General features: G+C 35.3%; 1 protein-coding gene across 1 annotated transcript; it reads left to right on the top strand.

The window, feature by feature from the left end:
- Window positions 1-7,820: 7,820 nt before the first annotated feature.
- On the top strand, window positions 7,821-8,496 carry LOC131068347 (histone H4). The gene has a single exon (XM_058003533.2). The coding sequence runs from the start codon at window positions 7,884-7,886 to the stop codon at window positions 8,193-8,195; it is 312 nt and encodes a 103-aa protein (XP_057859516.1). The 5' UTR covers window positions 7,821-7,883; the 3' UTR covers window positions 8,196-8,496.
- Window positions 8,497-11,103: the final 2,607 nt, after the last annotated feature.

The following is an 11,103-nucleotide window of genomic DNA, read 5'->3' as shown; positions in this document are numbered from 1 at the left end:
CTTCTTCATTTGTGCCACAACCATTGCCATTATATCCACTCTTATCTAAAATGTGAAAACCTAGATCATAAAGGGATGCCGTATCAGGAAGAGATGGTGGGGCCTCATACGTATCAATGCCATAATTAGATGAATAAGAAGAAGATTCTGAAGAATTATTTGAATTAGAAGTAACCACAAAATTGTTACTTAGTTGTTTAGACAAAGTAGGTTGCTTTTTAGTTTCCACCATATTGTCTTCTTTTTTAGTCTTAGGTTCTCTTGGAGGGACTTTTTATTCTCCTACAAAGGTAGGTGTAAATTCTAAGGACCTCCAATCATCTTCCAAGATCACTTTTTTTTGGTGAGAAAGTATCTTCAGAAGGAGATGATGATTCAGTGTGAGTGGAAGAAGAACCAGGAGTACTCAAGAAAATAAGCATACTTGAAGATGTAGGAGTATTTTTCAAAAGAATTGGAACCAAGAAAGGGAAATCTCAAGGAGATCCATTGGCTTCTAATGTTCATGAGATGTAGGCATCTGAAGTACTCGATGAAATATTAGAAGGTGAGCATCATGATGAAGAACCAATTGATGTTGACTAGCTGGAGAAGGTCAAGAAGGTGAACGAGAACAAGGTGAATTTGATGAAGAAGAGTTTCCGCAAGAAGATATGTCTTTACCCCAGGTACCTATTTCTCCATCTACAATATAGGTTATCATTTCTACTTATGAGTTAGAGTCTTCAGTAGTCACTTGTATTTCCCCCACCAATGTTATTCGTGTATCTTCTACTAGTGCAAGTGAGTCTACCCTAGATACTCCTCATGACAACATCGAGAATGTTTTCTCTGCTTTTCCCACATTGTCTGAGGCATCTACAACTATGTTAGATGATCTTGACAAGTTCATGTCTGAGTCTTCCCCTAGGTCAAATGAATCATCTCTTGAAAATCCTTCCCATGTTGTCACAATGACATCACCTGTTGTAACCACCACCGTTCAAGATTCTATCAATCCCTCTCAAGATGTGGTAGCATGTGAGGGTGATGATTTGACTTTTCTGCCATGGTTATCTTCCAATAAACCAAAGATAAATAAGCAGGTAGTTTCTCCTGAAGATTTTGATTTCAGTCAACTTGTTCCTATCAAACCAAAGACTACCAAGAAGGCTAAAAATCTGTCAAGAGTAAAGGTTGGCAAACAAAGGAACAAGTATGTTGAGGTTGTCATGCCTCCTCCAAACACAAATATTGATAAGATTTAGGAGTTAGAATATGTGATCCACGAGATTGATCTAGGTAATCAGACTCATGGCTTCATTGCATAGGATTCTCAATAAGTTTTGGAGGCCCTAGTATTAGATATGATAAAGATAGAGAAAAAAAGGATCAACTCACCTCAATTCTCATCAAAGTAACTAGATCTTTAGAGGCTATTGAACCGGTGGGCTCGTCTTTGGATGACCAAGTTGTGAAAAGAGCAAAGCAAGCAACATCATGAAGCCGAGTTGTAGGGGAATGGATGGATAGAATGTTGAGTCAAGGTACACGACTCCTGAGCTCAGCTTGCACCATTGTTAATAATCTTGATGTTGTAAGAATAGAGGTGGACAACACCATAGAAGCTTTCTCCCAAGAAATTGGAATAGAGGAGAAAGACTTCAAAGCTTGTTGAAACTTGAGGACTTTGATCTAGATGACCTCATTCAAAATGGTGTTATTCCTTCACAACACATGTATGTTGAGCAACGAGAGGCATTGGAAAATCAAATGAATATCATAGAGTGCCTAGTCAAGGACATGAGGAAAGCCCAAAAAGAATGTGCAGATAAGAAGAAGGAGATTGTTGCTAAAATCTTTGAAATTTCCTATGCTTTCCTTAATGATAATGAAAAGTCCTCAATGTTGATTAATGATAATGAAAAGTCCTCGATGTTGATGAAATCATTAAGGATTTCATCTTGCTTGTGACTACTGAAATAGATAAAAAGGACTTCTCCTTGACTTCGATTGATAAATTGGTTGATCTCCAATTTATCTTGCATTTTCTGGATACTATTTTGAGGAAACACAAGAAGTGTGGTACAGACTTAGAGGATTTTATCACCAGGATCAAGATCATCACCAACCATACATAGAGACCTGATGGAGTTCAAATGAAGAATGCTTTACATAAGTTTGAGGAGTTTTAGAAGTGAGATTCAACTTGAGGTTTCATGATTTTTCCAGTAGCATTTAAATATGTCAATCAACACCTCGGGTGTCATTTTGTAAATGCTCATGTGCACATTTTGAGTGCACAATTCATAAGTCAAATTGAACTCTTCCTTTGACTTAGTCTTAGAACTAGTTATAATTTCCTAATTTCATGTTGCACCTTTCCTCTCTCTATACGAGGATTTTTATTGTAATACAAATCTTTTTTCCATCATTGTTTATGCAACAAAACTCTACTAAAGTGAAGAGCAAATTGAGACTTGCCATTCATTTTGTAAAATTTACGATTTAATCAAAAGGGAGATAAGCTTGGCATTCAAAATTTATTTTGAGAACAAACTTATGTATGGTATGGATGTTCTTATGTCATCAGTATCATAATTTCTAGAATGATTAGATTTGAGTATAGTTCTTGCTGCTAAATGTTGAATTTTTTTTTTGAGTCTTTACAAGTAATCTTTGAGTTACTTTGAAAATTCAAGAATTGGAAATTGGTTGAGTGAAGGTTTCTTTAAGTCTTTGAGTTTTTACAAGTTATCTCAAGAGTTTGTATTGGAAAGATAAAAAGTAAAATCTTTGTGTTGTACAGATTATTTGGCTAGAGTAGAAGTTCTCTTAATATATTTGTAATTCTTTGAGTTCTTAGTGTGCACAATTCTCATCCCCATATCATTTTTGAGAAAAAGGGAAGTAACGAAAGACTTCGTTCTTTCATGGACACTTTACTTCCCACTTAACTTAGTTTTTAATATTACTGCGAGATTATAATTATTTTCGTTAAGGGAATATGTTATTAAAAGAGAATTAGATATAACTGGTTTTGAAAAAAGAGAACTAAGTTGTTGTATCATCTTGGAATAGTGTAAAGTTAGCAGATAGATAGAATAGAAAGTAATTGCAGTAGAAAGGGGGAGCCTTCCCTTACAATTAGGAGAGGCCATATCTTGCCTTTTAAAAGATATCATCTCAAGTGTTGTCATGCAACACAATGATATAAATGCCACCTTCATCAGCTTACTAAATTTTCACCCAACACAATGATATAAATGCCACCTTCATAAAATCTTACACAGTTGTGTACTTTTCAAGGAAAATTCTAGGCTATTAGATGATTCATTTCCCAGTTAGTAGATAAATGCCATCCCTTCTCACATCTACTCTGAAAGAATGTCAACTTTGAGTGGTATCAATCATGTCAAAAAACATTTGACCAAATCGAGGAACGTGTGTGTGATCCTCTAGTTTTAGTGGCACCCATTTCAAATAGGCCTTTGTTGCTATACATCTCAATTACACAACATGCCTTAGGTGCCCTCTTAGCTCAATATAATGATCAGAGAAGAGAAAAATTCATTTAATACCTTAGCTAGACATTAGTTGGGTGTGAGCTCATTTATTCATCCATGGGGAAATCTTGCCTTGCAATAGTTTTTGTCATATAGAAACTTTGTGATTATAGGCTTAATGCTACCACTCATTTTATTCCCAAAATTGATGTCTTCAAATATTTATTGTCAAAAGTAGCACTTACTAGTTAAATGGCAAAGTGGATCATGCTCCTTAGTGAGTTTGATATTGATTATGTCAATCAAAAGGTAATTAAGGGGCAAGTTACAATAGATCAATTAGCAAAGACTCCCATTTAGGGTTATTAGCCTTTGCACATAGAATTTATTGGTGAATCCATCCTTCATATTGAAGAATCCAAACCATAGACATTATACTTTAATGGATCATTTACCTCACATGGAACAAGTGCCAGCATCCTTTTTATAACCCCAAAAGCTAATTTTATTCCATATTGCTTTCTCTTGCACAAACAACATAGCAACATATGAGGCATTGATATCTAGTTTAAAACTAGCAGTTCAATGACACATTCAACATTTGTACATCTTTAGAGATTCACAGTTGGTAATCAAACAAGTCAATGATGAGTTCCTTACTAAGGATGACAAGCTTATAAGTGCATGTTTGATAGTTTTAAATTGTACTTCTTGGATATATCTTTTGAACAAGTCTGGCCTATCAATAACCAAGTTGTTGATGCAATGGCTACTATTGAATCTCTTCTAGATATGCCTAGTGAAGCTCAAGAGTCTCATTTTCTTATAGAGCAACTATTTACACCTGCTTATGATCTTCCGGATTCTAACATGATATGTGACATCATTGATCTCGACACTCCTTGGTACAATGCCATTTATGCTTATCTCCAAAGCCAAACCATCCATCCCAATATATGTCATCCACCAAATGTAAGTTCCATATTATACTCTCCTTGGTGGCTCACTTTATCGTATAGGTTATGATGGCACTTTGCTTAGATGTCTCAACTCAGATGAGGCTAATCATGCACTTCAAGAAGTTCATGATGGCATTTGTAGTGCTCATACAAATAGCAAAATCCTACCCAAGAAACTCCTTCGTATAGGATTTAATTGGCCTACCATAGAAAAAGATGCATGTCAATATGTCAATCTTGAAGTGTATTGCTTGTCAAAAACACGTAGACCTTATTCATGCACCCTCACAATCCCTTTAGCCTATTATCCCTCCACAAACCTTCTCCACATGGGGCCTTAATCTTATTGGAAAGATTAATCCCACTTCCTCCAATGGTCACAAATTCATTATTGCCGCTACCAAATATTTCACTAAGTGGGTTGAAGCAATTCCACTCACTTTCACCACTAGCATCCAAATTTTCGAGTTCATCCTTAACCATCTCATTTGTCATTTCGACATTCCATCCACCATCATCATTGATAATATAAATTCCTTCAAAAACCATGAACTGCGCTCTTTATGTGAGAATTTTCATATTAAACACAAGTGGTCCACCCCATATTACCCCCAAAGAAATGGTCAAGCCAAGGCATCCAATAAAACCATTAAAAACCTTAAGAAAAATATCAATAATGTTGGTTGTGATTGGCATCTTCATCTTAATCATGCTCTTTGGGCCTACCGCACCTCCATCCACACTCCCACCAGTGCCACTCCATATTTACTTGTCCATGGGTCTAAAGCAATCTTTCCAATAGAGGTTGAGTTACTCTCCATTTCTTTGCATCATCTCATATATGAGGAGAATTATACGCAATTTAGATTTGAATAATGAGAGGCATAGGACATGATGGAGGAATAATGATGCATGCTCATAGACTAGAGCAATTTTCTACTACATATGATGCCAATTTGCTAGGTTTTCATCATAGTACTTGTCCAAGGCGCCACAAGGAGTGGTTTTCACCATTGAATGAATTTATTTCTCTTTACTATTTTTCACATTTTTTATTTTCTTTATTTTTCAATTTAGTTTTTGCCTTTTTTTATAATTGGAAGTTTGGTGCTAAATGGATTAAGTGTAGAAGTGGTTGAGATGGACAATAGTCATAGGCTCATCTAGTTCATGACCTTCAATAGTGGCTACTTTTTAGACTTTAGATCCAAACTTGGCAATGATGACATAGGGGCCTAGCCAATTTGGCTTAAAATTTCCTTTCTTCTCTCTGCCTTGGGTAGTATTCTTTTGTTTTTTTCTCAAATAGAAGGTCCCCAATCTCAAACTCTTTAGTGCGGATGAGCTTGTTATAATCATGATGCAACCTATTTTCACATGCTTTAAGGTGATTGAGAGCACTAAGGTGATGCTCCCCAAGGATTTCTTTTGATAAATATCACCAAGCTTCTTCTAAAGCTTAATTGCAATCTTCTCTTCATGGACATTTAGGAATACAAAATTAGCCAGATGGAGTCTTATCAAACCCTTGGATTTTTGATCCATCATAGCTCGTATACCCTACAATGTAGTTTGGATTTCATTGAAGAAACTACATCCCATATATCTCTATCTATGAGCATATCCTCTATTTTGAGTTTTCACAACACAAAATTGCCACCATTAAATTTATCCATCTCTATTCTACTTGATGTGCTTGCCATCTCAAATCTAAAACAAGGTTATGAAATCTTCCTTGCAAAACTCCCACTAAAACGAGATCAACACAAAAAGCCCCTCAACCCAACAACAATTACAAAGTTGGCCAAGCTTTAATACCATTTGAAAGGAAGCAAAGTGTAGAATAACAATTCCAAATGCTAAAACTAATAGGAGAGTGAATGCAAAAAAAATCTTACAAACCCTCTAATTGTTACAGATTAGATACGCAATTTAGATTTAAACAAATAAACTCATAACACTAGATTTATGTGGGAAAACCCTTTTGAGAAAAAAATCCACACTCCAAAAGCTATACTCAATTGTATTATTAGCAACAATCAACAATTACCATACAATGCACATAGCAATGCTCTTCACAAGTAACTGCACCAAAAAAGAGTTCTAGAGCAATTTTGACAGTGTAACAACGTCTTAGAAAATAATAAACCTATCTCATAGAAATCAACTAAGGCATCAACACACACTAACACACATATATATACACAGAAAGAGGTAGGTACTCATGGTTTCCAAAACCATATTCAACACCTAAGAGGTAAGTTGTGTCATAAACAATATCTTGCTATTCCCATGACATGTTACACATAGCAACTTTGAAAGCAACAACACCTATCTCATCCATAATGGTTGCCTTGCCAAATACAATGTAAGTACAACATAGAAATTACCATGACAAAAAATAGGCGCATTCCTTACCTCACATCACTTGTAAAAAATGAACTCCACCATAAATACTAATTGCCAAAAAATAACTCTCCATGACGCTTCCATTGAACAAGTAACCGTCATAGTTGTAATAGAAATTTGTCATAGTCCCAACATAGCAACCTATGATACTAGTCTCCTGAACTTTAGGACTTCCAAAATAAGTGCAAAACAAATAATATTCAAATAAACAAGTTTGAACTCTAAGGTTGAGACACCTTAATCCCAATAAATATGACATCATTAACCAAGTTCTCAAACATTATTCATTTACATCATTGACTATATGAACAAATAGAACGAGTTGAGACACATCTATGATAACCAATCCATATGTGTCAGTTCAATTATATGGGTCTAAGATTAATATCGCATAGCAAATTATTTTTGCAATCACGTGTCGATCTAAAATAGAACAAGCCACAACCAATTTGTAAATTCTATGATGCTCACCTAATTATTCCCAAAATACTCCATTCAAAATTCAAATTAAATACCACATTTACATTAATTAATTTCTACAGATCTAATCCTACATTTATTATTCCAACTTTTATTTTATTAACATAAATTAATTGCCTGAATTATTTTTTTCCTAAAATAAAATAAAAAATTAAAATTAATTACTTGTAAAATCCATTTGACGATGCTTTATGTGTTAATTAATTATAATTTTGTTAATAAGAGAGTACATCCAGCCAACGAAAACGTCGTCCCCTTTCCCTAGGGGCTCGAACAACAAGACAAAGCAGTTGCCATTCCAGTTCGATCCTTTACGCTTACTACAACCAATCAAATTTTATATCTCAAAATCCAACGGCTGAAAATCCGTCCCGACTTTTGCCACGGATCGTATATAACGGACGGATCCGACGGTCGAAAAGGGCGCGGATGAACAGACCAAGTTGTTGCTATAAAACAGTAAAGGATCACTTCTCATCCTCTAACTGCATTTGCGAGCTGTTTTATTCAATTTCTTTGCAATCACAGTATTTTGAAGAGAGAAGCAAAAATGTCTGGAAGGGGAAAGGGCGGCAAGGGTTTGGGCAAAGGAGGCGCCAAAAGGCACAGGAAAGTCCTCCGAGATAACATCCAGGGCATAACTAAGCCTGCCATTAGACGTCTGGCCAGGAGAGGGGGCGTTAAGCGTATCAGCGGCCTCATTTATGAGGAAACCAGGGGTGTACTAAAAATCTTTCTGGAGAATGTGATCAGGGATGCTGTTACATATACTGAACACGCACGCCGCAAGACTGTGACCGCCATGGATGTAGTTTATGCTCTCAAGAGGCAGGGCAGGACATTGTACGGCTTCGGCGGTTAAATGCTGCTGAGATTAAAGTTTTAACGGTGTTTTTGGAACACCACATGCGCAATGGAATCGCATTTGATGCCCTCAGAGCTGAGAACTTTGTTAAACTATGTCTGCTTTTTTTTCTTTTTTTGTTGGCTGTATGTAATAATTGTTTATTTGATTGTAATATGTCAAATTTTATTGAATTTGATGTTTTTGGATTTCAGTGATGTAAAAAAAGATTGTCGCAATATGTTTGTGAGAGAATGGTGGATGACACTCACAGTATCTGGTGCAAATTAATTCAGACGAAGACCCTCATTTAAGTTTCTGAGTGGGCTCAAATGGTATTGTTTTGGGTTCCAGTGTAGGTTAGATGTCGGAGAAAAGATTCGCGTGCTTATCAAAATTAGCTGCTTAATATCTATGCTCAAAATATTTTTCAAGACGTCAATCATGCATTTCAGACTATATGAGTACGGTCTTTTCTTATACCAAATACGACTAAATGGAAACAAGTACAATTATCAAGACGTCAATCATGCATTTTTGGCGATTAATGCTTTTGAATTTGCTCTTGTTCGCTCAAAAGAGGATGATTTCTCCTCTTGTGATGATGTGTCTCTTATTGTTGATGATGTGTCTCTTATTGTTGATGATTGTGTTGTGGTGGAGGCTCCTACCTCTATTGCTCTTGCTTCACAATTTTGTTTTTTCTTTGCTGATTCTATTTTTGTTGTTGTTTGTCAGCAACAATTTGTTGATTTTTTTGTTTTTGTTGTTGTGTTGCAATAGTAATTTGGCAGTGTTTTTGTGGGGCTCTTTTTGTTTTATTTTTTTGAATGTTTTTAATGATAGTGTTGTTTGGAGGGTTGTTTGTTGCAGGCAGAAAGGAAGATCTGCCTCCTTTTTCCACCCCCCTCTAAATTTGTTTGTTTGGGGTTTTGTTTCCTTGTTTGGTTTATTTGTAGCTTTTGTGTTATTTTTTTCCAAAGCTTTTTGGTTTTGTAAAGGGTCATCAGCTCTCTAGTTAATGCTATTTAATTTTTTGATAGCCTTTAGGCTATGTAAAGGGTTAGTGCCCTTGTTAATGTTGCTCTTTTGATTAAAAAAACAAGTACACTTATCTTTGAAAGAGTTGATATCATTTCAATTTATTTTAGGATTTATATATTTAACAATGATTAAGAAAACAAGTACACTTATCTTTGAAAGAGTTGATATCATTTCAATTTATTTTAGGATTTATATATTTAACAATGATTCATGCAAATTGTTTTATTGCTATCAAAATGGTGTCTATAATCTTAACCTAGTCACAAATAGTTTTGATATAATGTCAAAGGCTCATCAAAGTAATATCTTTGATATTACATATTAAGGATTTTGATCTTATACAAAACACATATACAAGATTATTGAGTTGATCAAATTCAATAACAAAAAAAGTATGTAAAGTTAATACAAACATCTCAAGCAACAAACAACAACAAATAACAATAGATTATGACCACCCACAAAGCAATTCATAAAAATGCTAATTCTTTCTTTTATTTAATTAATATGATTTTATTTCATTTTAATTTAAAAATAAATAACTATTGAATATATAAATTATCTCTCCTATAATGTTTGACATGCACCCGTTTCTAATCTTAAAACATTAAACTCATTCAAATAAAACATCGTATTATCTAAATGATTTCAAGACTTGTCAGTAATGGGCCCACAATGTAAGACCCAAGTAACAATTTAATGAGTTTATAGGCACTAGTATATGTTAATGAGTTCACACGATAGATTCACATTTGTCTCTTTAAACATTCTCACAAGCATAAATGTATTCTTAACAAAACCAAAACACCAGCCAAAGAAATGGACTCGAACATCTCTCCAGACGGCTCTCTTGCCTCTGTAGATTGCTTGCTTGCATCCGTTGATTTTGTACTGAGGGTTGTTTCTTCAATTGTTGCGGGTCTGAGGGGTCTTGTTGCATTTGGTGTGGACGATGGGGATGTGGATGCTCCTGATGTTGATGTCGTGGTCCCTCCGAGACCTCTCTGTGTGGACGAAGCTTAGAGTTGCTGCTCATCCTTCTAAGTAGATTCGACTTCTTTTTTTGTCAGTGGTTGGTTGATAGGATGTTGTGGATAATATTGATTTTTATCACATAACATTGAGCTCTATTCTTGTGCTAAGGGGTTTTTTATTGTTAATTTTATTTTTTTTATAAAAAGAAAAGAGATTTGTGTTAAATAATTTGTGGATTTTGGGATATCACACTCTTTATGTGAAGCCTTAGGCAACTTCTTTTAACCCTCTTATTGAAACATTTAATGTGTGTTCAGTTTGGATTTGCCTTTGTAATCTTCTTCTCCATTTTTGGGAGTTTTCTTGTTATGAGGCCATTGACAATTCTATCGGACGTTTCTTGAAAGTGGATGAGGCCACATCTTTTATGGAGAGTTGTACCTTTGCTCTCATTTTAATTGACATTAACATCTCTTTGTCTCTCTCAAGAGATGTGGTTCTTATGGTTGGGGATGTGCTATGGATGCAACCGTTGGATTATATGAGAGCCTCCCCTTTTGTTGTTGGAAATGCTTCTCAACAAGTCATCTTGCTTCAAACTATTCTATTTCTTGTCATAAGGGTGTTGCTATTTGGTGGAAAAATGCTACTGCAGATCATTTGATGGTCACGATTGGCTCCTTTCATGAGAATGATGCCTCTCAAGAGGAGTTTGTGCCCCTCATTGTTGCAAATGCTCCTATTGATCCTCTCACTTCTACTGTTCTAGCCTCCTTTGATGAGGCCCCTACTCTTGTTCCACAACCTCCTTCCACTCTTGTTAAACGTGCTTTTGATGTTGTTTTGTTGCAAACACCTATTGTTTTGCTTCAACAACCTGCTTCCATGGTGGATAGCTTCACTGTAG

Source organism: Cryptomeria japonica, chromosome 11 (genome assembly GCF_030272615.1).
Source record: "Cryptomeria japonica chromosome 11, Sugi_1.0, whole genome shotgun sequence".
Classification (NCBI taxonomy): Eukaryota; Viridiplantae; Streptophyta; class Pinopsida; order Cupressales; family Cupressaceae; genus Cryptomeria; species Cryptomeria japonica.
This window is presented reverse-complemented; position numbering and strand designations above follow the sequence as displayed.

Excerpts from the sequence above, each read along its gene's own strand:
- LOC131068347 (XM_058003533.2), top strand. The coding sequence starts at position 7,884 with ATGTCTGGAAGGGGAAAGGGCGGCAAGGGTTTGGGCAAAGGAGGCGCC.